The sequence below is a fragment of the Microcaecilia unicolor genome, chromosome 14 (genome assembly GCF_901765095.1).
Source record: "Microcaecilia unicolor chromosome 14, aMicUni1.1, whole genome shotgun sequence".
Lineage (NCBI taxonomy): Eukaryota > Metazoa > Chordata > Amphibia > Gymnophiona > Siphonopidae > Microcaecilia > Microcaecilia unicolor.
The window spans coordinates 33,676,943-33,704,216 of NC_044044.1; the positions used below are offsets into that span (position 1 = coordinate 33,676,943).

Here is a 27,274-nt window from a genome sequence, read left to right on the forward strand (position 1 = left end):
GGAGGGAAAAGATTAAAATAGAGAGAGAACAGACAGTGAAGGAATGAGTGGAGGGAAAAGAGAGATTATCAGACCAAGGGATCCCCGAAATGTAGTACTGAGGAGGGTCAGCTGAGAAGGGGGAGTGAGTGTGGGACCCCCTCCATTATAGCATTGAGGAGGGTCAGCTTGGGGGGGGGGGGAAGTGAGTGTGGGACCCCTGTACTTAAACACTAGGAAGGGTCAGTTTGGGAGTGACTGTGGGCAGTTGCGTACCAAGGGGGGGCGGTCCGCCCCGGGTGCACGCCGCTGGGGGGTGCCGCGGCGCGCGCCTGTCGGCTCCGAGTTCGCTAACTTCGCTCGTTCGCTGCAGCTCCCTCTGCTCCGGAACAGGTTACTTCCTGTTCCGGGACAGAGGGAGCTGCAGCGAACAAGCGAAGTTAGTGAACTGGGAGCCGACAGGCGTGCGCCGCGGCACCCCCCCCCCCCCCCAGCGGTGTGCACCCGGGGGGGGGGGGTCATTTTGCCGGGGGGGGAGGTGTCATTTCGCAGGGGGGGGTGCATCGGCGATCCGCCCTGGGTGTCATCCAGGCTAGGAACGCCACTGAGTGTGGGACCCCTGTACTTAAACACTCGGAAGGGTCAGTTTGGGAGTGAGTGTGGTACCCCTGCACTTTAACACTAGGGGGAGGGAGTGAGGATAAGCTATTTCGCATAGTTGGATGGGGCTTATCTCTCTCTTTGTACTTCAGAAGGGTAACTAACACTCCCCCTTCCCCCTCCGACCTTCTGCTTCTCTCTTATAGACAGATGTGAACGGCTGTCTCTCTGTTACTGTGCCCACCTCAGCCTTCAACCTCACCAGTTACAGTTACCAGAGTACTCTTCAAGCCCAGGGGTTTTTGGTGGAGGACGGCACAGGTAGAGTGATTTTCAGTATGGGGGAAGGGAACAGAATTTTACCTGATGACTCATAGTTCGATTTCAGCATATTTCAGAGCCCCATCAGGGAGGAAGAACAGGGGCGCTGAACCTGTGGGAGGGGACCTGTCTAGAGATGGACTGACGTGAAATATCAACACTATATCAATGTCACTACATGTTGTTAAAACCCCAGAATGAGCAGAACAACAGGAAAGTTAGTGTTTTTCATTTGCCGATAATACTACATACTCTTTTCCTCTTAGTGAACTCCTTCACTCAACGTGTAGTTAAACTCTGGAATTTGTTGCCAGAGATTGTAGTAAAGGCGGTTAGCTTAGCGGGGTTTAAAAAGGGTCTGGACAGCTTCCTAAAGGAAAAGTCCATAGACCATTATTAAAATGTACTTTTTTGGGGATCTTGCCAGGTATTTGTGACCTGGATTGGCCACTGTTGGAAACAAGATGCTGGGCTTGATGGACCTTTGTTCTGTCCCAGCCTGGCAATACTTATGTACTTAACTCGTGTGTGTGTGTGTGCGTGTGTGAATAATGCACAAGTGTGAGTGCTATTGGGAAAGAGTGAACTATTGAAATGAAAAAAATCAGCCAAACGAAAACAATCGACATGAAATGAAAATGTTCTGACTGGTCAACCTAGAGCTGCCTCCTTGTCTTGCAGCTGTACAGATCAATGCCTCTGGAGCCTCCTGTTACATCTCAAATCAGCTCAGTATACTGGAGTTTCAGGATACGGGAAGCTATTTCAGCCAGGGCTCAGCGTATACTGGCAAGGTGAGGGAACCTTTGTCCATAACCCTGGCAAATGGGATCAATGATGTTTTCACAGACAGTCTGTGAGAGATGGTGCCTGCTGTCTGGCACTCTGCCACTCATTGTCATGGCGTGCTCAGTGCTGCATTGAAACACACCTCTCTCTCTCTCTCACCCTGCCCTCTGTCTGTATTGGCAAACTAAGGCCGGTGCTGGACAGGCTTTTACAGTCTGTGTCCCACAAATAGTAAAAGACAGGTGAAGCTTTGGCAGCTCAAGTGTTATAGGATCACGTGCTGTGGGTGAGGGTTCTGGGCAGCTCGGGGAGGGGGGGGAGAGGAGGGGAAGACATCTTGGCTGTCAGCAGTGCTGGGGGGGGGGGGGGGGGGGGGCTGAGATATGGTTATAACCAAGACTCCATCATGTTTAGTTGCCAATCCAGTTGGCATGGTGGAAACTTGGCAACCAGTGCTTAAGCACGGCTGGCTTGTGGCCTGTGCAGGTCCTTGTTCTTTCCTTTCTTTTTCAGGTTCTGAAAATGATCTTGGCCTTAAAAGTTGCACTTGTGTTTTTAAGTAACAAATGTGCAGCTGAATTTCAAAATGACTTCAGCTGAAAATTTCCCTCCCTCGGTGCAGACAAAGGACGTCAGCTTTTCCTTTACGGACTCTATCGGGTTTGGGTTTAAAGTCTCATCCAGATATTCCAGACGGAATTGCAATCTGTGGCCACCTCGATTTCAGACAGCTTTTTTAGTTCATGTATTTGACTTTTTTTCCCCCTTAGAACTAGGAGGATGTAAATCCCCCCTGAGAGATTCTCTTATGTTCAAGGTTGGGGAATTCTCTCACTTTCTGTCTTCCTTGTCCTCTTTTCCGTTCTGTGTTCAACTCTTTCTCCTTTGTTCTGCTTTACTTCTTCTGTCTTGGATGGTGTCTGTTTTCCTTGTGAGGAGGTGAAACCAGTTTGGGTCTGGGATCTTAGAAATCTCGGTTGTCTCTCTTTCTTCTCTTCCCCAGCTAAAACTTAAGGATGCCAAAGGAGCCCCTTTGCCCAGTATGAGAGTGACCTTCAATGTATGGGCCAACTCAAATCAGCTAAAGACTGAATATATCACAGATGCCAATGGAGAGGTTTCCTTCCAGCTGGACACATCCTCCTGGAATGCAAGCTACGTCTCCCTGCAGGTCACGTAAACAGCTTGCAGTGTTGGTGTGAGAAGTGGGATCTGCATTGTTGGTCTTCTTTTAAGCTGTGTTTTTACGTATATATCATTCTCTTTCTCAGGTTCAGGAATTTCTTGCCCTGAGATTTTGCGTGTGTGCAGTCAGGATTATAGGTTATGAAGGGTGATTTTATCACTTAGATGCACATTTTGCCATTAGAAAGTAGATAAAATACACCTATGTAAGGGGCCCAGCGGTGACCTCAGCATGTGGGTTTGCCTCCTTTACCACAGCGGGATTTTCTTTTTTTTTTTTTTTTAAAGGAAATAGCTGTGCAGTAAGTACATATTTGCCATGCAGCCATTTCCTGGGGGAGCCCGAAGCAGGCAGTAAAGGCTCCCCCGCTAGCCTGGTGGTAAGCGGGCAGCATGCGGCACTGCGGTAAAACAAAATATGTCTGCTTGCACCGGAAATGGCAGATGCTGGGGGAGCCACTACTGCCAACTTCCACGCTGGGCTGCTGGTTGTGCCAGATCGATGCACCCAAGGCTACAATAGCTGTACCCCGCAGCATTGTAAAAAAAAAGACCCTAATAAATAGCGTACCTGAACATGGCCACGTGAATTTATCTTGCTCTGATATCGGAGCGTCTGTAGGCACGTGTGTGCTGGTAAGAATCGGAGCTTCATTGAGCTTTCTACAGCTTAAGTAGCATTTCAATGCCGGGCTGAGTCCGACCTTCAGCATTCAATACCCAGTTTATGCAGCGCCGGCTAACAGGTGACCGGTTAAGTCGATATTCAGAACTTAACTGGCCAGGGGTAGCCACATAAAGATAGCACTGTGATGTCTACAGTTACCCTGGCCGGTGAAGTGCCGACTGACTGCACCCCCAGGATGCCTCCAAAATAGTCGTCTTTCACTTAGGTGCTAATTGCTCATTTTCAGTGATGAAAAACCAGTTAAGCGCTGCTGAGAATTAGTGGGTAGCCCCGAAAAGCAATTTCTGGCCCATTTTTGAGTATCAAACAGAGGGTTTCAAATTATGCAGATGTGCTCTTTTAGGAGAAGTCACTGCTGGACATATGGAGGAGCAGATATTCAGACCGTGGGAGGTAGCCAGACCGTTTCTGGCGACTGCTCTAGTTTTGGCTGGTTCCAACTTAACCGGCAGATCTGGTATTGAGCACTGACCGCCTAAGTTACTACTGCTACTACTACTTAACATTTCTAAAGCGCTACCAGGGTTACGCAGCACTGTACAATTCAACATAGAGGGACGGTCCCTGCTCAAGGAGCTTACAATCTAAGAGACAAGTGAACGGTCAGTCCGATAAGTTGAAAACAGCCAGACAGGGTCTGGCACTGAATTATCAGACTCTAGTTTAGCCAGTGTTTAAAGAAAGGCTGAGCCCCTGATAAGCTGTAAATCCAGTGCCTGAAACGCCCCAAATTCTTCCCGCTTTTTAAATGTAGGTGTAAAACAACTTTATACATCCAAACTGATCAGTTCAAGAGAGTCAGTGACGATACACCTTGCATAAGTGTTTTTGAATATCGACCCCCCCCTGATTCCCAGCAAAGAACCCTTCTAAAACTACTGAGAATGCGAACGATTGCAAGGTTCTGGTGCTGTCCGGGATCGTGTCCTCACTTTGCTTGGCTTGGCCTCCATCACGGGCAGAAGTAAAGAAATGGGGTCTGTGTGTTTTTCAGGCCCAAGACAAGCGCGGAGAGAACTATTCCTACCAGTGGAACACGGTCACCCCCTATTATGGGTCAGCCTATGCCTCCACACAGAAGTTCTACGCCACCAGTAACAGCTCCCTCTCGATACATGCTGTGGACGGGAAAGTAGCCTGTGGGCAGAACGTGGAGGTGACAGTACAATACGACATCAACGAAAACGATGTCTCCCCAGGGGCCACATCTGTGGACTTTATCTTCTTGGTAAGCAGTGGCTGGGGAACTGGGTCTGCACAAGTATCTGGTCCCAGGGGTGTGAGGGGAGATCCGGCCTAGAGGGAAAAGAATCCAGTCCCAGGCTTTCTCTGACACAGTTCCTGAGGTGGGGTGTGAGGGGAGATCCGGCCTAGAGGGAAAAGAATCCAGTTCCAGGCTTTCTCTGACATAGTTCCTGAGTGGGAAGATCCAGCCAGAAGGAGAAGAATCCGGTCCCAGGCTTTCTCTGACACAGTTCCAGAGGTGGGGTGTGAGGGGAGATCCGGCCTAGAGGGAAAAGAATCCAGTTTCAGGCTTTCTCTGACATAGTTCCTGAGTGGGAAGATCCAGCCAGAAGGAGAAGAATCCGGTCCCAGGCTTTCTCTGACACAGTTCCTGAGGTGGGGTGTGAGGGGAGATCCAGCCCAAAGGGAGAGGGAATCCGGTCCCAGGCTTTCTCTGACACAGTTCCAGAGGTGGGGTGTGAGGGGAGATCCAGCCCAGAGGGAGAGGGAATCCGGTCCCAGGCTTTCTCTGACACAGTTCCAGAGGTGGGGTGTGAGGGGAGATCCAGCCCAGAGGGAGAGGGAATCCGGTCCCAGGCTTTCTCTGACACAGTTCCTGAGGTGGGGTGTATGGGGAGATCCGGCCTAGAGGGCAAAGAATCCGGTCCCAGGCTTTCTCTGACATAGTTCCTCAGGTGGGAAGATCCAGCCAGAAGGAGAAGAATCCGGTCCCAGGCTTTCTCTGACACAGTTCCTGAGGAGGGGTGTGAGGGGAGATCCAGCCTAGAGGGAGGAGAATCCAGTCCCGGGCTTTCTCTGACACAGTTCCTGAGGAGGGGTGTGGAGGTAGATCCGTTCCAGAGGGAGCAGGAATTCATTCCTGGGTTTTGCCTTTCACTATCTCAGTGGCAGTATCTGGCCTCTGAATGTCTCTTCTCCCACCCCCTTCAATCTCTTTCTCAGGTAATATCCAAAAGTCTCTTGAACTTCAGCTTTTCGAAAACTGTACCGCTCTACAATGAAAACGGGAAACGTAAGTCAAAAGTTTTGAGCTTTTGTGAGCATGTGGAGGAAATGGACAGATGGGATGAGGCACTTTAAATCCCCCAACCCAGTTCTGTTTTCATTAGTGACATTACAGATGTCAGAAGTGGTGAGAAATCAGTGACTCGTGTGGTCAGAGGGGAATTCAGAGCTTTATGTCCCCCGTATTAAAGGAATTACATTAGCTAGCTTATATGATATATAAATTGTTGTAAATTGATTGATTATTTGGATTTTCCATCATCTTTTTCCTCGGCTAGGTCAGATCATAGTTTGAAATTAAATTATCCATCTTTTAAGGGTATTCGAAAGAAATCCATATTAGAGGTGTCCTTTTTATAGCATGAACAGGGTCCCTCTGGAAATCTGGAGAATTCCACTGTACTATGCTTTTCGAAAAGTGTTAAAGATATTTGATAGTGATGATGAATGACGCATTTTAGTTTCAAGTTTCTAGAGGTTCTTATTGTAATTCTTCTGAATGAAGGAATCCTTTGTAATCCTCTTAAAATGTACTTTGAACTTAGTGGAATATAAGAATCATGTACTATAGTACATTAACAACGCCCTCACTGTAAGCCTTTGTAAACGTAGGGTGTAGCAGTCTGTGCTTCTGATGCCTGATTCCCTTATGCAGGTCTCCATGGTTCCTTCACGCAGTCTTTCTCTGTTGCTGATCTCTCGCCCTCCTTCCGAGCACTGGTTTACTTCTTGGATAACAGAGGGTCAGTGGCAGTGGACATAGTCCGTGCCTCTGTCTCCAGCTGCTTTAAAAACATGGTAACTCCTCACCCTTGAGGGGAAGAGGTGGGATAAAATGATGATCTCTCTTTTTTTCCCCTCTTTCTGCATCTGGCTGTCTTCTGGGGTTTTCTCACTGTTTCAGGGTCTCTCTCCATCTATCCGTGTCTCTTACTTCTGTGTACCTCCCTCCAGCTCCCATAATACCTGCTCTCTGTTTCCAGGTTCAGGTAACTTTCTCAGAGAAGCAGTCTCTCCCAGGCTCTGAGGTCAATCTGCAGCTGAATGCAACCCCAGGGTCTCTTTGTGCTGTCCATGCTGTGGATAAGAGCATCCTGCTGCTGAGACCAGAGACTGAACTGACTGCAGACTATGTGAGTGTCCTAAATGCTGAATCTGGACTCTTGAGAGGAGGGAGGGGGAAAGCAGGGGCAAGAACCAGAGATACAGCAGCTTCTGAGGGGACAGAGAGAGAGGCAGAAGGGGAAAAGGAGGGGCAACAACCAGAGGTACAGGAACTGCTGAGGGAGAAAACAGGAGCAGGAGGGAAAAAGTACTGACAATAACATGGGCAGCCCTGGCCTATCCTTAGCCCCTGCAGGTTCTGCTTCTTACCCATCCCAACCGCCTCAACAGGCAGCGGGTGGGTTTCCAGGAGAAAAGATTAGTCACACAATGGTCCTGATGGCCATCTGGTACCTCTGATCTGAACATCACGTAGTCCCGCCATGCTAACCAGAAAGGCCCATGGTTACATTTGCCAGGTGAGGGGGGGGGGTTAGTACTAGCCATGAAGCAAGATGGCCCCGCCCTGCACCAACTCAAGCGTGAGCAGTCCGTTGTCCTAGGGGTCCACCGACGTGCGAACAGGGCACCCCTCTGAAGCAATCTCCTTCTCTTAAGCCATGGATTTCCTTTCTGGCTCAGGTACCCCCACCATTTGCCCCAGGCTCCCCCACTACCAGCTGCTGCCTAATGTGCTGTGCTTGGAACTGTTTACCTCTTTCTTGCACCTCAAGCTGCCAGTTACCCTAAATGCCTTTCCAAGACATCTTGTAGGTCATTGTCAAAGAGATTGTTACAGCTGCATGCCATCTTTCCAGTACAGACCCCCGCTCTCGGAGTCTCCCCACTCGTGCGAGCCTCCCATCCTGTGAATCCATACTCCCAGCTGTCTGTTTACCTTCTTCCTTCCCCGCCCCCCCCCCCCCCCCCCCCAATATCTTCAGGTGCATGCATCACCGACAAGGGAAAATGTCGGACCACATCAGATGCGTACCTTGAAATACTGATGTGATCTCTGCGAGATCCTGCTTGGCAGAGCGCATGAGCTGGACACAAGACCTAATCCCTGAGATCATTGCCCCCGAGGTGGATAATGATGGCCCTAGGTCGTTCTCTCTCCTTCCAGTGCTTTCTGAGGAGAGGAAGTAGCCAGGACCACTGCCCTTCACCTCGAAAAATCCCTGCCTGTGGCCACTCCACACAGACTGTAAGGCTGGTGCGTATGCAGAATGAGGCCAGCAGGCGGGAAGAGAGAACGCTTTTGATCACACCGTGAGTCAGGGGCTGGGGAGAGGAAAAGAAGAGAGAGAGGAAAGGGAGCCATATCACCAAGATGAAGGAGGGGACGTGATGGAGACACACGAGTGCCCTGCATTCTGCCTGTGTCCTAACTGCAGCGTATGGGGCACGGAACCCGTGCTGCAGCATGTGCGGAGCTGCACCGAGCGGGACCGTGGGCCGTCCCACCATGCATTCACGGTCAGCCACCACTCCCCCCAAGAACCCTATCCCGCACTCAGTGCCTAGGATGAGCCCCACCCTGGCCCTGCATGCAGGATGTGTGGTCCAAGGCCCTCCCACGTGGGAAGACAGCACTGGGAGATGTATGCGCAGGAAGTAGTCTAGTAGCGCTATAGAAATGTTTAATAGTAGTAGTAGAAGCATCCTACACCCAACCCAACCCATGGTCAGTGAGGCAGAAGTTGCGGCTGACAGCAGTCCTGGGCATGCTGAACCACATGCAATGGGAAGCCGACATTTCTCCGATTCACCGGCAATGTGTAATGGCGGCAGCCAGCCAGTCGACCGGGACCGGGAGACCAAACGGCAGTGCAGGGAATGCAGCTGTTGTTGCGAGAGAATGGAGGAGTTCCCTACCTCGGGCCTACCACGGCATCGGGGTCCTCGACGCACCCTGGGAGGCTCTCTCACGCCACCACGCCTAGGCAGAGAGAGGGTGCTGGCCTCATGGATGCGGCTTATAAGTGCCACCCGTTGGCACTCTTTCCCAAAGTCGCATCCTCACAGCTCCCACATTTGTTGGGGAGCTGCGCGCGTCATGGGGGCAGGGCTAGGGGCATGGCTCTAGGTTATCCCTGGCTGCGGGGCACCCTGGCCCGTGGCCTCCCCATAACCAGAAATACAGGTACTGCTGAGGGGAGAGAGAGAGGGGCAGAAGGGAGAAAGCAGGGGCAATAACCAGAGATACAGGACCTGCTGAGGGGAGAGAGAGAGGGGCAGGAGGGGAAAACAGGAGCAATAACCAGAGATACAGGAACTGCTGAGGGGAGAGAGAGGGGCAGGAGGGGAAAAACAGGAGCAATAACCAGAGATACAGGAACTGCTGAGGGGAGAGAGAGAGGGGCAGGAGGGGAAAAACAGGAGCAATAACCAGAGATACAGGAACTGCTGAGGGGAGAGAGAGAGGGGCAGGAGGGGAATAACAGGGGCAATAACCAGAGATACAGGAACTGCTGAGAGGAGAGAGAGAGGGGCAGGAGGGGAAAAACAGGAGCAATAACCAGAGATACAGGAACTGCTGAGGGGAGAGAGAGAGGGGCAGGAGGGGAAAACAGGAGCAATAACCAGAGATACAGGAACTGCTGAGGGGAGAGAGAGAGGGGCAGGAGGGGAAAAGCAGGGGCAATAACCAGAGATACAGGAACTGCTGAGGGGAGAGAGAGAGGGGCAGGAGGGGAAAACAGGAGCAATAACCAGAGATACAGGAACTGCTGAGGGGAGAGAGAGAGGGGCAGGAGGGGAATAACAGGGGCAATAACCAGAGATACAGGAACTGCTGAGAGGAGAGAGAGAGGGGCAGGAGGGGAAAAACAGGAGCAATAACCAGAGATACAGGAACTGCTGAGGGGGGGGAGAGAGAGAGGCAGGAGGGGAAAACAGGAGCAATAACCAGAGATACAGGAACTGCTGAGGGGGGAGAGAGAGGGGCAGGAGGGGAAAAGCAGGGGCAATAACCAGAGATACAGGAACTGCTGAGGGGAGAGAGAGAGGGGCAGGAGGGGAAAAACAGGAGCAATAACCAGAGATACAGGAACTGCTGAGGGGAGAGAGAGAGGGGCAGGAGGGGAATAACAGGGGCAATAACCAGAGATACAGGAACTGCTGAGAGGAGAGAGAGAGGGGCAGGAGGGGAAAAACAGGAGCAATAACCAGAGATACAGGAACTGCTGAGGGGAGAGAGAGAGGGGCAGGAGGGGAAAACAGGAGCAATAACCAGAGATACAGGAACTGCTGAGGGGAGAGAGAGAGGGGCAGGAGGGGAAAAGCAGGGGCAATAACCAGAGATACAGGAACTGCTGAGGGGAGAGAGAGAGGGGCAGGAGGGGAAAACAGGAGCAATAACCAGAGATACAGGAACTGCTGAGGGGAGAGAGAGAGGGGCAGGAGGGGAATAACAGGGGCAATAACCAGAGATACAGGAACTGCTGAGAGGAGAGAGAGAGGGGCAGGAGGGGAAAAACAGGAGCAATAACCAGAGATACAGGAACTGCTGAGGGGGAGAGAGAGAGAGGCAGGAGGGGAAAACAGGAGCAATAACCAGAGATACAGGAACTGCTGAGGGGGGAGAGAGAGGGGCAGGAGGGGAAAAGCAGGGGCAATAACCAGAGATACAGGAACTGCTGAGGGGAGAGAGAGAGGGGCAGGAGGGGAAAAACAGGAGCAATAACCAGAGATACAGGAACTGCTGAGGGGGGGAGAGAGAGAGGCAGGAGGGGAAAACAGGAGCAATAACCAGAGATACAGGAACTGCTGAGAGGGTCAATAATCACTGGTGATATTACATGTAAAGCAAGTTAGAACATTTTTACTGTATCACATCAGAACAGGAGCTGGGGTTTGATATTTTCCAGTTTGGTTGCTGAGATTTTTTTTTTTTGTATATATCTTTTACTTCCTCAGATCTATAACATGCTCGTGTCCTATGACTATGGACAATACCCCTGGAATGCCGATGACCCCAACCCCTGTTTAGGGACCACCACAAGTTCCCCGGTCTCAGACTCCACTACCACCACAAGATCCCCGGACACAGACTCCACTAACACCACAAGTTCCCCGGACACAGACTCCGCTACCACCACAACATCCCTGGCCACAGAGACCACTTCAAATGATTATTATGGCTGGGGATGGGACTGGTATCGTCCTTCTCCCTATACCGTTTACAAACGGGATCCTCGCAGCGTGTTCAAGGTGAGTGAACCAGCGTCAGGGCAGCCTGTGTGGGCAAAGCCCAGGACACAAAGTGGCTTCATGTGACACATGTGACTTCCTAGACCGTAGTTGCTTCTCGATATGACTGAACAGAAATCAACAGAAAATCAATGAACTCGTGAAACCTTTTCACTGGAACAACGTAAAATATTTCTGGATAGTTTTCCTGAATTAACACTTGTTTGTTCTAAACTGAATCAAGAAAACCTGAGATTTTACCAGAAGACAGACGTGAATGATGATAAGCTTTCTGCTAATAGTCTGAAGGCAGAGGTGGGATGGGGGTGGGGGGGAGGTTGATGGGTGATTGCAGAGTTTTATGGATTATAATGAGACATGACAGGAGACTGTCTTTTCTGTCACACAGGACATGGGCATTAAAATTCTTGGCAACTGGGATTTGAAGGCACCGGTTGAATGCATTTATCCTAAACCTCAACCTTACTTCTATGAGAATATGATGTTTGCTGGTAGGTAGCCCCCCCCCCCCCAAAAAAAAAACCCTTGTATCTTATCTCCTTCACTGGTCCTACCCTTCCGTCCCCTGACCCTTGGTCCCTATTATTCCCTTCTCTTCCAATTGGTGCTTTTCATGTTTAAGATGCCGTCTGGCCGTCTGGTGGAAGATGATTGTTGTGCTAGATGAGATCAGTGTCGGGGCTCGTCCTGGGCACCTCAGTTAACAGGGGATGAGCCCCATTTCTAACAGCGTGTCGGTTATGGCAGGCTAAGTTTTCAGGTCCAGCTGTTTGAGACTGCAGGTGTTGGCTATTGGGTCAGAGGGGGTTTCAGGTGATGAGGGGGGTGGTGATAGCGGGAGCAAGGCTAAGAACACTTAGAAAAATTTTTAACTCACCCAGTCCTTGGCATCCTGCTGGAATCATGTCTTAGTGGGAAATTTATTCCGTTTGGGTTGGTTCTTCCCTTCACTATGAAAGGAGAACCAAGATATTACTTAAACAATTCACCTCCAAAGCCCAGTATCATTCCTGCTCCTCGGAGGTGACTCACCCACCGGTCTCTCCCCTAGACTAGTGGTTAATGCAGTGGACTGGGTTTGAGTCCCACTGCAGCTCCTTGTGACTTTGAGTAAGCCACTTAACCCTCCATTGCCCCAGGTACAAATAAATACCTGTATATACTATGTAAACCGCTTCAATTGTGACCACAGAAAGGTGGTATATCAAGTCCCTTTAACAAGATTCCATGCACAATGTCAAAGAGTAGCAACATTCCATGTAGAACCCCAAAGAATAGCAAGATTCCGGAATCCCAAAGAGTAAGGAGTGGAGGAGTAACCTAGTGGAATGTTGCTACTATATGAGATTCTGTTGCTGCTATTTGAGATTCTGTTGCTACTATTTGAGATTCTAGATGGAATGTGGCTAGTAGAGGAGTCGCCTAGTGGTTAGTCCAGTGGACTTTAATCCTGGGGAACTGGGCTTGATTTCCACTACAGCTCCTTGTGAGTCTGGGCAAGTCACTTAACCCTCCATTGCCCCAGGTACAAAATAAGGACCTGTATATACTATGTAAACCGCTTTGAATGTAATTGCAAAAGCAGAGAAAGGCAGTGTATCAAGTCCCATTAACAAGATTCCAGGCACAATGTCAAAGAGTAGCAACATTCCATGTAGAACCCAAAGAGTAGCAAGATTCCAGAATCCCAAAGAGTAAGGAGTGGAGGAGTAGCCTAGTGGAATGTTGCTACTATATGAGATTCTGTTGCTCCTATTTGAGATTCTACATGGAATGTTGCTACTATTTGAGATTCTGTTGCTACTGAGATTCTACATGAAATGTTGCTACTATTTGAGATTCTGTTGCTACTATTTGAGATTCTACATGGAATGTTGCTAGTAGAGGAGTAGCCTAGTGGTTAGTAAAGTGGACTTTAATCCTGGGGAACTGGGCTTGATTCCCACTACAGCTCCTTATGACTTTGGACAAGTCACTTAACCCTCCATTGCCCCAGGTACAAAATAAGGACCTGTATATACTATGTAAACCGCTTTGAATGTAGTTGCAAAAATCACAGAAAGGCAGTGTATCAAGTCCCATTTCCCTCCCTTTTCTGTTTTTCCAGTGTTAATAATTTGGTTTTGTTTATTTCTGCTGTTTGTAGAGTCTTTGTCACAGCACCAGGAGTACCTGAGCTAAACGTTTAGTTCTAAAACAGGACCTTTAGATCTGGGCTCTAATATCCACTGGGGGGGGGGGGGGGGGATGATTAGGGTTTTTTCTTTACTTTGGTACATCAAGGGCTCCTAGCTCTGCCTAGTCATCTATTCATTATATATGAGAATTATTTACTCTAATTTACAGTTGGGAAGTGCTGTATTATATATTAATAAATTTACTAAATGAAGCTGTGGCCAGTTTGACTTTGCTAAGTTTCAGTAAAACATTAATATCAGTTTGCATTTGCACAGTGAAAAAAAATCTGCAATGGTCACCCTATAGAAATGGGGGAGGTCTTATATCCCCTGATACCTAAATGGAGCACTTGACACACTCCGAGTTCCTATTTTTGCTTTGTTGTGTGTATGTTTTACATTGACTCAGATGTAACTTTTTTCCCTATATTTCTCTGACGGGATTATTGCATAATCCTATCAAGAGGCAAGCAGAGCTCCGAAGTCTCGGTGCATAGTTGAGACGATGGTGAAAAGATGAGGGATTTAGATTCGATAGGAACTGGGCGACATTCTGGGAAAGGGGGAGACTGTTCCAAAAAGATGGACTCCACTTTAACCGGGATGGAGCTCAGGCTGCTGGCGCTAATATTTAAAAAAGCGATAGAGCCGCTTCTAAACTAAAAAGGGGGGGTAAACAAACTTGTAATGATAGAGTGGAGCAATTTGGAGGGGAGGGGGAGGTTGCGCTATATGTTAAAGATGGAATTGCGTCAAACAAAATAAACATGACCCAGATAACAGCGTGAAATCCTTATGGATAGAAATTCCGTGTGTGAAGGGAGGGACAGAATGAACAGACAGATGGAGAAATGTTTACGGAAATTAGGAAAGCTGGGAAATTGGGGAACGCTATAATAATGGTGATTTCAATTACCACAAATGTAAAGAATCTGTAGAATTCAAATCACACATACAAAATAATCACTTCTACAATAATGTTCTGTATCAGAAGAATTGCCAGAAAACATCTCTACTATAATAAAACGCACCTGCAACGTTCTGAAGCTGACTCCGTGGCTTCACTGAAGAGAAGGGTTCGTAAGGTTCATCAGATTCATCAGTCTGTCACCATCTCTCTCGGCCCCGCGAGGGCCTGCACTGAAAAACTCACTTGCCTAATGTATTCATGGTGGATCTCTCTATAAGACGCTACATTGAGTTGAAGAAGTTGTACAGATCAGAGACCTCTACATGGGGTACTTGGGACTAAATATTGTGCCAGATAGAAGGTTTCATCAGAAATATGAATTTGAAATACTAATAACAGCAATTTATATGTAACCTGTAATGCCACGTAGCTCATTGCTCCATGGTAAATATCCACATATCCTATATAATAAAATGCACCTCCAACGTTCTGAAGCTGACTCCGTGGCAGTAAAGCCTGAAGCATTTGTGCTCGCAGAAAGGATACATCCATCTCATGAATTGACGTCACATACTTCCGGGTATGCCAGACGCAAAAGCTGACCAATCAGAGGTGGGAGGGAAGATGCACAGCGGCGAATAGATCAAACGTTCAGTGGGCCTGCACGCTGGGCTGTGCACAGCAGCGGAGGTTGGCCAGTTGGCGGAGGGCCAGAGACTTGGCCGGTATCGTTAGGGGCAGGGGAGAAAGGAGAATTGCTGGGTGGCTGGAGGGGAGTCAGGGGAGAGAGGAGCATCGCTGGGTGGCTAGAGGGGGGCAGAGCAGAGAGGAGAATCACTGGGTGGCTGGAAGGGGGGGCAGGGGAGACAGGAGATTCGCTGGGTGGCTGGAAGGGGGGGCAAGGGAGAGAAGAGCATCGGTGGGTGGCTGGAAGGGGGGCAAGGGAAAAAGGAGAACCACTGGGTGGCTGGAGGGGGGGGGGGGCAGAGGACAAAGGACAATTGCTGGGTGGCTGGAGGGGAGAGAGGACAATCGCTGAGTGGCTGGAGGGGGCAGGGGAGAGAGGAGAATCACTGGGTGGCTGGAGGGGGGGCAGGGGACAGAGGAGAATCACTGGGTGGCTGGAGGGGGGCAGGGGACAGAGGGGAATCACTGGGTGGCTGGAGGGGGAGCAGGGGACAGAGGAGACTCGCTGGGTGGCGGGAGGGGGGCAGGGGAGAGAAGCGCATCGCTGGGTGGATAAGGGGTGGGCCAAGGAAAAAGGATAATCGCTGGGTGGCTGGAGGGGGAGGCAGGGGAAACAGGAGAATCACTGGGTGGCTGGAGGGGGGCAGGGGACAGAGGGGAATCACTGGGTGGCTGGAGGGGGAGCAGGGGACAGAGGAGACTCGCTGGGTGGCGGGAGGGGGCAGGGGAGAGAGGAGAATCACTGGGTGGATAAGGGGTGGGCCAAGGAAAAAGGAGAATCACTGGGTGGCTGGAGGGGGGCAGGGGACAGAGGAGAATCACTGGGTGGCTGGAGGGGGCAGGGGAGAGAGGAGAATCACTGGGTGGCTGGAGGGGGGGCAGGGGACAGAGGAGAATCACTGGGTGGCTGGAGGGGGGCAGGGGACAGAGCAGACACACTCGCACCCAGCAGTCTCACTCTCTCTCTGTCACACACACACACTCGCACATTCACTCTCTCTCTCTCACACACACACACACAGAGTCACTCTCACACACACTCTCTCAAACACACACTCCGACAAAAACCTTGCTAGCGCCTGTTTCATTTGTGTCAGAAACAGGCCTGATTTACTAGTATTTTATAAACCGGTTCTTTCAGCTCTGCTATCAGCGTATATATTAATCATTCCATCCTCTTATGATCATTCACATGATGTCTTATTTTAGTTACTTACAGTTAATTATTGAGAACTCCTGAGGAAGGCTTGTTTTGCCAAAACACGGTCCATGTAGGGTCCATCTATAAAGCAAATCTTTTCACAAGTTGAAACTGTATCTCCATTGGCTACTATATGTTCGTGAATAAGGTCCTTTCAGTTGACATCCTGGGACATTTTCTGTGGTCACTATTTGAGATTCCTCCAGGTACTGGTGACCTGGACTGGCCACTGTTGGCAACACGATACTGGGCTGGATGGACCATTGGCCTGACCCAGTACGACTATTCATATGTTCTTAAATAATTTTTGTCAACTGTTTTCCAGGGGAAGCTCCAATGTCAACAGCAGCTGCAACAGCAATGGTAGATGAGACTCAAGCTGCGGATGGAGGTTATGCCAAATCGACATCGCAACCGAAAGAGCAGACCCGGAGCAACTTCCCTGAAACATTCATCTTTGACTTATTTCCTGTGGGGTAAAATCATTTTTGCTGTTTCATGTTTACAGTTTCAAATGTGGATGTAAGGCTCTGCAGAGTACCAGGAAGGCTACATTAGATACAGAGGAGGACAGTGTCCCCTGCACTGAGAGATCCTGCAGGAACCCCCAGAAACCTACATTAGATACAGAAGTGGACAGTGTCCCCTGCACTGAGAGATCCTGCAGGAACCCCCAGAAACCTGCAATAGATACAGAGGTGTCCCCTGCACTGGGAGATCCTGCAGGAACCCCCAGAAAGCTGCATTAGATACAGAGAAGAACACTGTCCCCTGCACTGAGCGATCCTGCAAGAGCCCCCAGAAACCTGCATTAGATACAGAGATGGAAAGTGTCCCCTGCACGGATCCTGCAGGAGCCCCCAGAAACCTGCATTAGATACAGAGGAGGACAGTGTCCCCTGCACTGAGAGATCCTTCAGGAACACCCAGAAACCTGCATTAGATACAGAGGAGGACAGTGTCCCCTGCACTGAGAGATCCTGCAGGAACCCCCAGAAACCTACATTAGATACAGAAGTGGACAGTGTCCCCTGCACTGAGAGATCCTGCAGGAACCCCCAGAAACCTGCAATAGATACAGAGAAGGTCAGTGTCCCCTGCACTGAGAGATCCTGCAGGAACCCCCAGAAACCTGCATTAGATACAAAAGAGGACAGTGTCCCCTGCACTGAGAGATCCTTCAGGAACCCCCAGAAACCTACATTAGATACAGAGGTGGACAGTGTCCCCTGCACTAGGAGATCCTTCAGGAACACCCAGAAACCTGCATTAGATACAGAGGAGGACAGTGTCCCCTGCACTGAGAGATCCTGCAGGAACCCCCAGAAACCTGCATTAGATACAGAGAAGGTCAGTGTCCCCTGCACTGAGAGATCCTTCAGGAACACACAGAAACCTGCATTAGATACAGAGGAGGACAGTGTCCCCTGCACTGAGAGATCCTTCAGGAACCCCCAGAAACCTACATTAGATACAGAAGTGGACAGTGTCCCCTGCACTGAGAGATCCTGCAGGAACCCCCAGAAACCTGCATTAGATACAGAGAAGGTCAGTGTCCCCTGCACTGAGAGATCCTGCAGGAACACCCAGAAACCTGCATTAGATACAGAGGAGGACATTGTCTACTTCTGTATCTAATGTAGGTTTCTGGGGGTTCCTGCAGGATCTCTCAGTGGAGGAGACAGTGTCCCCTGCACTGAGAGATCCTGCAGGAACCCCCAGAAACCTGCATTAGATACAGAGGAGGACAGTGTCCCCTGCACTAGGAGATCCTTCAGGAACACCCAGAAACCTACATTAGATACAGAAGTGGACAGTGTCCCCTGCACTAGGAGATCCTGCAGGAACCCCCAGAAACCTGCATTAGACACAGAGGTGGACAGTGTCCCCTGCACTGAGAGATCCTTCAGGAACACCCAGAAACCTGCATTAGATACAGAGGAGGACAGTGTCCCCTGCACTAGGAGATCCTTCAGGAACACCCAGAAACCTGCATTAGATACAGAGGAGGACAGTGTCCCCTGCACTAGGAGATCCTTCAGGAACACCCAGAAACCTGCATTAGATACAGAGGAGGACAGTGTCCCCTGCACTGAGAGATCCTGAAGGAACCCCCAGAAACCTACATTAGATACAGAGGAAGACAGTGTCACCTGCACTAGGAGATCCTTTAGGAACACCCAGAAACCTACATTAGATACAGAGGAGGACAGTGTCCCCTGCACTGAGAGATCCTTCAGGAACACCCAGAAACCTGCATTAGATACAAAGGAGGACAGTGTCCCCTGCACTGATCCTACAGGAACCCCCAGATACCTGCATTAGATACAGAGGTGGACAGTGTCCCCTGCACTGAGAAATCCTGCAGGAGCCCCCAGAAACCTACATTAGATACAGAGAAGGACAGTGTCCCCTGCACTGAGAGATCCTGCAGGACCCCCCAGAAACCTGCATTAGATACAAAGGAGGACAGTGTCCCCTGCACTGAGAGATCCTGCAGGAACCCCCAGAAACCTGCATTAGATACAGAGGAGGACAGTGTCCCCTGCACTGAGAGATCCTGCAGGAACCCCCAGAAACCTGCATTAGATACAGAGGAGGACAGTGTCCCCTGCACTGAGAGATCCTTCAGAAACCCCCAGAAACCTGCATTAGATACAGAGGAGGACAGTGTCCCCTGCACTGAGAGATCCTTCAGGAACCCCCAGAAACCTACATTAGATACAGAAGTGGACAGTGTCCCCTGCACTGAGAGATCCTGCAGGAACCCCCAGAAACCTGCATTAGATACAGAGAAGGTCAGTGTCCCCTGCACTGAGAGATCCTGCAGGAACACCCAGAAACCTGCATTAGATACAGAGGAAGACAGTGTCTCCTCCACTGAGAGATCCTGCAGGAACCCCCAGAAACCTGCATTAGATACAGAGAAGGTCAGTGTCCCCTGCACTGAGAGATCCTGCAGGAACCCCCCCCCCCCTCCCCGAAACCTGCATTAGTTACAGAGGTGGACAGTGTCCCCTGCACTGATCCTACAGGAACCCACAGAAACCTGCATTAGATACAAAGGAGGACAGTGTCCCCTGCACTGATCCTACAGGAACCCCCAGATACCTGCATTAGATACAGAGGTGGACAGTGTCCCCTGCACTGAGAAATCCTGCAGGAGCCCCCAGAAACCTACATTAGATACAGAGAAGGACAGTGTCCCCTGCACTGAGAGATCCTGCAGGAACCCCCAGAAACCTGCATTAGATACAGAGGAGGACAGTGTCCCCTGCACTGAGAGATCCTGCAGGAACCCCCAGAAACCTGCATTAGATACAGAGGAGGACAGTGTCCCCTGCACTGAGAGATCCTTCAGGAACCCCCAGAAACCTACATTAGATACAGAAGTGGACAGTGTCCCCTGCACTGAGAGATCCTGCAGGAACCCCCAGAAACCTGCATTAGATACAGAGAAGGTCAGTGTCCCCTGCACTGAGAGATCCTGCAGGAACACCCAGAAACCTGCATTAGATACAGAGAAGGTCAGTGTCCCCTGCACTGAGAGATCCTGCAGGAACACCCAGAAACCTGCATTAGATACAGAGAAGGTCAGTGTCCCCTGCACTGAGAGATCCTGCAGGAACCCCCAGAAACCTGCATTAGATACAGAGGAGGACAGTGTCCCCTGCACTGAGAGATCCTTCAGAAACCCCCAGAAACCTGCATTAGATACAGAGGAGGACAGTGTCCCCTGCACTGAGAGATCCTTCAGGAACCCCCAGAAACCTACATTAGATACAGAAGTGGACAGTGTCCCCTGCACTGAGAGATCCTGCAGGAACCCCCAGAAACCTGCATTAGATACAGAGAAGGTCAGTGTCCCCTGCACTGAGAGATCCTGCAGGAACACCCAGAAACCTGCATTAGATACAGAGGAAGACAGTGTCTCCTCCACTGAGAGATCCTGCAGGAACCCCCAGAAACCTGCATTAGATACAGAGAAGGTCAGTGTCCCCTGCACTGAGAGATCCTGCAGGAACCCCCCCCCCCCTCCCCGAAACCTGCATTAGTTACAGAGGTGGACAGTGTCCCCTGCACTGATCCTACAGGAACCCACAGAAACCTGCATTAGATACAGAGAAGGACAGTGTCCCCTGCACTGAGAGATCCTGCAGGAGCCCCCAGAAACCTACATTAGATACAGAGGAGGACAGTGTCCCCTGCACTGAGAGATCCTGCAGGACCCCCCAGAAACCTGCATTAGATACAAAGGAGGACAGTGTCCCCTGCACTGAGAGATCCTGCAGGAACCCCCAGAAACCTGCATTAGATACAGAGGAGGACAGTGTCCCCTGCACTGAGAGATCCTTCAGGAACCCCCAGAAACCTACATTAGATACAGAAGTGGACAGTGTCCCCTGCACTGAGAGATCCTGCAGGAACCCCCAGAAACCTGCATTAGATACAGAGAAGGACAGTGTCCCCTGCACTGAGAGATCCTGCAGGAACACCCAGAAACCTGCATTAGATACAGAGGAAGACAGTGTCTCCTCCACTGAGAGATCCTGCAGGAACCCCCAGAAACCTGCATTAGATACAGAGAAGGTCAGTGTCCCCTGCACTGAGAGATCCTGCAGGAACCCCCCCCCCCCTCCCCGAAACCTGCATTAGTTACAGAGGTGGACAGTGTCCCCTGCACTGATCCTACAGGAACCCACAGAAACCTGCATTAGATACAAAGGAGGACAGTGTCCCCTGCACTGATCCTACAGGAACCCCCAGATACCTGCATTAGATACAGAGGTGGACAGTGTCCCCTGCACTGAGAAATCCTGCAGGAGCCCCCAGAAACCTACATTAGATACAGAGAAGGACAGTGTCCCCTGCACTGAGAGATCCTGCAGGACCCCCCAGAAACCTGCATTAGATACAAAGGAGGACAGTGTCCCCTGCACTGAGAGATCCTGCAGGAACCCCCAGAAACCTGCATTAGATACAGAGGAGGACAGTGTCCCCTGCACTGAGAGATCCTTCAGGAACCCCCAGAAACCTACATTAGATACAGAAGTGGACAGTGTCCCCTGCACTGAGAGATCCTGCAGGAACCCCCAGAAACCTGCATTAGATACAGAGAAGGTCAGTGTCCCCTGCACTGAGAGATCCTGCAGGAACACCCAGAAACCTGCATTAGATACAGAGGAAGACAGTGTCTCCTCCACTGAGAGATCCTGCAGGAACCCCCAGAAACCTGCATTAGATACAGAGAAGGTCAGTGTCCCCTGCACTGAGAGATCCTGCAGGAACCCCCCCCCCCTCCCCGAAACCTGCATTAGTTACAGAGGTGGACAGTGTCCCCTGCACTGATCCTACAGGAACCCACAGAAACCTGCATTAGATACAAAGGAGGACAGTGTCCCCTGCACTGATCCTACAGGAACCCCCAGATACCTGCATTAGATACAGAGGTGGACAGTGTCCCCTGCACTGAGAAATCCTGCAGGAGCCCCCAGAAACCTGCATTAGATACAGAGGAGGACAGTGTCCCCTGCACTAGGAGATCCTTCAGGAACACCCAGAAACCTGCATTAGATACAGAGGAGGACAGTGTCCCCTGCACTGAGAGATCCTGAAGGAACCCCCAGAAACCTACATTAGATACAGAGGAAGACAGTGTCACCTGCACTAGGAGATCCTTTAGGAACACCCAGAAACCTACATTAGATACAGAGGAGGACAGTGTCCCCTGCACTGAGAGATCCTTCAGGAACACCCAGAAACCTGCATTAGATACAAAGGAGGACAGTGTCCCCTGCACTGATCCTACAGGAACCCCCAGATACCTGCATTAGATACAGAGGTGGACAGTGTCCCCTGCACTGAGAAATCCTGCAGGAGCCCCCAGAAACCTACATTAGATACAGAGAAGGACAGTGTCCCCTGCACTGAGAGATCCTGCAGGACCCCCCAGAAACCTGCATTAGATACAAAGGAGGACAGTGTCCCCTGCACTGAGAGATCCTGCAGGAACCCCCAGAAACCTGCATTAGATACAGAGGAGGACAGTGTCCCCTGCACTGAGAGATCCTGCAGGAACCCCCAGAAACCTGCATTAGATACAGAGGAGGACAGTGTCCCCTGCACTGAGAGATCCTTCAGAAACCCCCAGAAACCTGCATTAGATACAGAGGAGGACAGTGTCCCCTGCACTGAGAGATCCTTCAGGAACCCCCAGAAACCTACATTAGATACAGAAGTGGACAGTGTCCCCTGCACTGAGAGATCCTGCAGGAACCCCCAGAAACCTGCATTAGATACAGAGAAGGTCAGTGTCCCCTGCACTGAGAGATCCTGCAGGAACACCCAGAAACCTGCATTAGATACAGAGGAAGACAGTGTCTCCTCCACTGAGAGATCCTGCAGGAACCCCCAGAAACCTGCATTAGATACAGAGAAGGTCAGTGTCCCCTGCACTGAGAGATCCTGCAGAAACCCCCCCCCCCCCCCTCCCCGAAACCTGCATTAGTTACAGAGGTGGACAGTGTCCCCTGCACTGATCCTACAGGAACCCACAGAAACCTGCATTAGATACAAAGGAGGACAGTGTCCCCTGCACTGATCCTACAGGAACCCCCAGATACCTGCATTAGATACAGAGGTGGACAGTGTCCCCTGCACTGAGAAATCCTGCAGGAGCCCCCAGAAACCTACATTAGATACAGAGAAGGACAGTGTCCCCTGCACTGAGAGATCCTGCAGGACCCCCCAGAAACCTGCATTAGATACAAAGGAGGACAGTGTCCCCTGCACTGAGAGATCCTGCAGGAACCCCCAGAAACCTGCATTAGATACAGAGGAGGACAGTGTCCCCTGCACTGAGAGATCCTTCAGGAACCCCCAGAAACCTACATTAGATACAGAAGTGGACAGTGTCCCCTGCACTGAGAGATCCTGCAGGAACCCCCAGAAACCTGCATTAGATACAGAGAAGGTCAGTGTCCCCTGCACTGAGAGATCCTGCAGGAACACCCAGAAACCTGCATTAGATACAGAGAAGGTCAGTGTCCCCTGCACTGAGAGATCCTGCAGGAACACCCAGAAACCTGCATTAGATACAGAGAAGGTCAGTGTCCCCTGCACTGAGAGATCCTGCAGGAACCCCCAGAAACCTGCATTAGATACAGAGGAGGACAGTGTCCCCTGCACTGAGAGATCCTGCAGAAACCCCCAGAAACCTGCATTAGATACAGAGGAGGACAGTGTCCCCTGCACTGAGAGATCCTTCAGGAACCCCCAGAAACCTACATTAGATACAGAAGTGGACAGTGTCCCCTGCACTGAGAGATCCTGCAGGAACCCCCAGAAACCTGCATTAGATACAGAGAAGGTCAGTGTCCCCTGCACTGAGAGATCCTGCAGGAACACCCAGAAACCTGCATTAGATACAGAGGAAGACAGTGTCTCCTCCACTGAGAGATCCTGCAGGAACCCCCAGAAACCTGCATTAGATACAGAGAAGGTCAGTGTCCCCTGCACTGAGAGATCCTGCAGGAACCCCCCCCCCCCCCTCCCCGAAACCTGCATTAGTTACAGAGGTGGACAGTGTCCCCTGCACTGATCCTACAGGAACCCACAGAAACCTGCATTAGATACAGAGAAGGACAGTGTCCCCTGCACTGAGAGATCCTGCAGGAGCCCCCAGAAACCTACATTAGATACAGAGGAGGACAGTGTCCCCTGCACTGAGAGATCCTGCAGGACCCCCCAGAAACCTGCATTAGATACAGAGGAGGACAGTGTCCCCTGCACTGAGAGATCCTGCAGGAACCCCCAGAAACCTGCATTAGATACAGAGGAGGACAGTGTCCCCTGCACTGAGAGATCCTTCAGGAACCCCCAGAAACCTACATTAGATACAGAAGTGGACAGTGTCCCCTGCACTGAGAGATCCTGCAGGAACCCCCAGAAACCTGCATTAGATACAGAGAAGGTCAGTGTCCCCTGCACTGAGAGATCCTGCAGGAACACCCAGAAACCTGCATTAGATACAGAGGAAGACAGTGTCTCCTCCACTGAGAGATCCTGCAGGAACCCCCAGAAACCTGCATTAGATACAGAGAAGGTCAGTGTCCCCTGCACTGAGAGATCCTGCAGGAACCCCCCCCCCCCCTCCCCGAAACCTGCATTAGTTACAGAGGTGGACAGTGTCCCCTGCACTGATCCTACAGGAACCCACAGAAACCTGCATTAGATACAAAGGAGGACAGTGTCCCCTGCACTGATCCTACAGGAACCCCCAGATACCTGCATTAGATACAGAGGTGGACAGTGTCCCCTGCACTGAGAAATCCTGCAGGAGCCCCCAGAAACCTACATTAGATACAGAGAAGGACAGTGTCCCCTGCACTGAGAGATCCTGCAGGACCCCCCAGAAACCTGCATTAGATACAGAGGAGGACAGTGTCCCCTGCACTGAGAGATCCTGCAGGAACCCCCAGAAACCTGCATTAGATACAGAGGAGGACAGTGTCCCCTGCACTGAGAGATCCTTCAGGAACCCCCAGAAACCTACATTAGATACAGAAGTGGACAGTGTCCCCTGCACTGAGAGATCCTGCAGGAACCCCCAGAAACCTGCATTAGATACAGAGAAGGTCAGTGTCCCCTGCACTGAGAGATCCTGCAGGAACACCCAGAAACCTGCATTAGATACAGAGAAGGTCAGTGTCCCCTGCACTGAGAGATCCTGCAGGAACACCCAGAAACCTGCATTAGATACAGAGAAGGTCAGTGTCCCCTGCACTGAGAGATCCTGCAGGAACCCCCAGAAACCTGCATTAGATACAGAGGAGGACAGTGTCCCCTGCACTGAGAGATCCTTCAGAAACCCCCAGAAACCTGCATTAGATACAGAGGAGGACAGTGTCCCCTGCACTGAGAGATCCTTCAGGAACCCCCAGAAACCTACATTAGATACAGAAGTGGACAGTGTCCCCTGCACTGAGAGATCCTGCAGGAACCCCCAGAAACCTGCATTAGATACAGAGAAGGTCAGTGTCCCCTGCACTGAGAGATCCTGCAGGAACACCCAGAAACCTGCATTAGATACAGAGGAAGACAGTGTCTCCTCCACTGAGAGATCCTGCAGGAACCCCCAGAAACCTGCATTAGATACAGAGAAGGTCAGTGTCCCCTGCACTGAGAGATCCTGCAGGAACCCCCCCCCCTCCCCGAAACCTGCATTAGTTACAGAGGTGGACAGTGTCCCCTGCACTGATCCTACAGGAACCCACAGAAACCTGCATTAGATACAGAGAAGGACAGTGTCCCCTGCACTGAGAGATCCTGCAGGAGCCCCCAGAAACCTACATTAGATACAGAGGAGGACAGTGTCCCCTGCACTGAAAGATCCTGCAGGAACCCCCCCCCTCCTCCCCGAAACCTGCATTAGATACAGAGAAGGACAGTTTCCCCTGCACTGAGAGATCCTGCAGGACCCCCCAGAAACCTGCATTAGATACAGAGGAGGACAGTGTCCTCTGCACTGGGAGATCCTGCAGGAACCCCCCCCCCGAAACCTGCATTAGATATAGAGGTGGACAGTGTCCCCTGCACTGAGAGATCCTGCAGGAACCCCCCCCCCCCCCCCCCGAAACCTGCATTAGATATAGAGGTGGACAGTGTCCCCTGCACTGAGAGATCCTGCAGGAGCCCCCAGAAACCTACATTAGATACAGAGGAGGACAGTGTCCCCTGCACTGAGAGATCCTGCAGGAACCCCCCCCCCCCCCCCGAAACCTGCATTAGATACAGAGGTGGACAGTGTCCTCTGCACTGAGAGATCCTTCAGGAACACCCAGAAACCTGCATTAGATACAGAGGAGGACAGTGTCCTCTGCACTGGGAGATCCTGCAGGAACCCCCCCCCCCCCCCCCCGAAACCTGCATTAGATATAGAGGTGGACAGTGTCCCCTGCACTGAGAGATCCTGCAGGAACCCCCCCCCCCCCGAAACCTGCATTAGATATAGAGGTGGACAGTGTCCCCTGCACTGAGAGATCCTGCAGGAGCCCCCAGAAACCTACATTAGATACAGAGGAGGACAGTGTCCTCTGCACTGAAAGATCCTGCAGGAACCCCAAGAAACCTACATTAGATACACAGGAGGACAGGGACTTCTTAGCTTTTTCCTTGGTGTTTTTACTGCCTAGTTCCTCTGGTAATGAATTGGTTCCAGTCACAGTCCCTGACACCATCACAAATTGGGAGACGTCCATGTTCTGCACTTCGGATATCGGCTTTGGGCTGTCGTCACCCGTGACGCTCACAGCCTATAAACCCTTCTTTGTGGAATCGACAATACCATATTCCTTGGTCAGAGGGGAAAGCTGCCCTATAAAAATCACTGTCTTCAATTACCAGCTGAGCTACATGAAGGTAAGGAATGATACAAATCTTGGGGGGTCTCTGAGGGACGGGATGTGAACAGTGAGAATTCATAGTAGGGCAGCCAATGAAACTATGGAAAAAGTGGTACCACCCAATTTCCAGGAAGGTATTTGCTCCCTTCCCTCGTCTCCAACACACACCAATCTGCTGCCTCCCAAGGTCTGAGGTATGTGCTCTCCTCAAAATAGCCCACAGCATTACGTTTTGCTGTTTCTCACCTTTCCACCCACCACTGCTGCCTCATACACCAAAAAAGTGGTGATTGGGGTTACAGCGGTGGGACCAGCGAGAGGAGGGATGAGGGCAGACCTAGTAGCATTCCCAACCAGGGTGCCGCCTGTACTAGAGCCAGGTTCACTCACCTGTGGTCCACCCATCCCAGCCTCCTGAGCTAGTGCATGATGATGAGGAGGAGAATGTGACCACTTCATGCATGAACACAGGACATATGAGTGTCTCCCAAGCTTTCCATGTACAGCACCTGCTGGGGCTGACAGAGAGGAAGCATCTTTGTAGGAATGCTCCTTACTAAAGTAGGGAGAAGGACATTTGAACCAGGTTTACTGTAATACTTTAAGCCATTTATGACCTTCCTTACCGTCCCCTAGACAGCTACTCACTGCCTCCGCTCATTGAATGATCCCAACAGACTCATTCCTTCTCCCTCGTGGAATAGGTGGGAATCGGATCCAAGTAGTGTTTTCTTATACCTTTCCCTGTTTCTTTGGAATTCTTTGCCTACGTCCTTGAGGTCTGGATGTTTTTATCCCTACCAGATTGCTTTCGACACCGTCTGA

General features: G+C 50.8%; 2 protein-coding genes across 3 annotated transcripts in view; both read left to right on the forward strand.

The window, feature by feature from the left end:
• Positions 1-27,274, forward strand: part of FOXJ2 (forkhead box J2) — a 584,760-nt gene that overhangs the window by 122,649 nt on the left and 434,837 nt on the right. The gene's annotated exons all lie outside the window — the stretch shown is intronic.
• The window catches only part of LOC115457682 (alpha-2-macroglobulin-like protein 1), a 60,537-nt gene that overhangs the window by 9,304 nt on the left and 23,959 nt on the right, over positions 1-27,274 (forward strand). For both annotated transcript variants that reach the window (XM_030187222.1, XM_030187223.1), the window contains exons 9-19: positions 786-900; positions 1,582-1,694; positions 2,693-2,860; positions 4,557-4,790; positions 5,750-5,819; positions 6,468-6,610; positions 6,796-6,945; positions 10,778-11,071; positions 11,460-11,562; positions 16,372-16,522; positions 26,240-26,465. In XM_030187222.1, the coding sequence (XP_030043082.1) occupies positions 786-900; positions 1,582-1,694; positions 2,693-2,860; positions 4,557-4,790; positions 5,750-5,819; positions 6,468-6,610; positions 6,796-6,945; positions 10,778-11,071; positions 11,460-11,562; positions 16,372-16,522; positions 26,240-26,465 (1,767 nt within the window). The remainder of the gene's footprint in view (positions 1-785; positions 901-1,581; positions 1,695-2,692; positions 2,861-4,556; positions 4,791-5,749; positions 5,820-6,467; positions 6,611-6,795; positions 6,946-10,777; positions 11,072-11,459; positions 11,563-16,371; positions 16,523-26,239; positions 26,466-27,274) is intronic.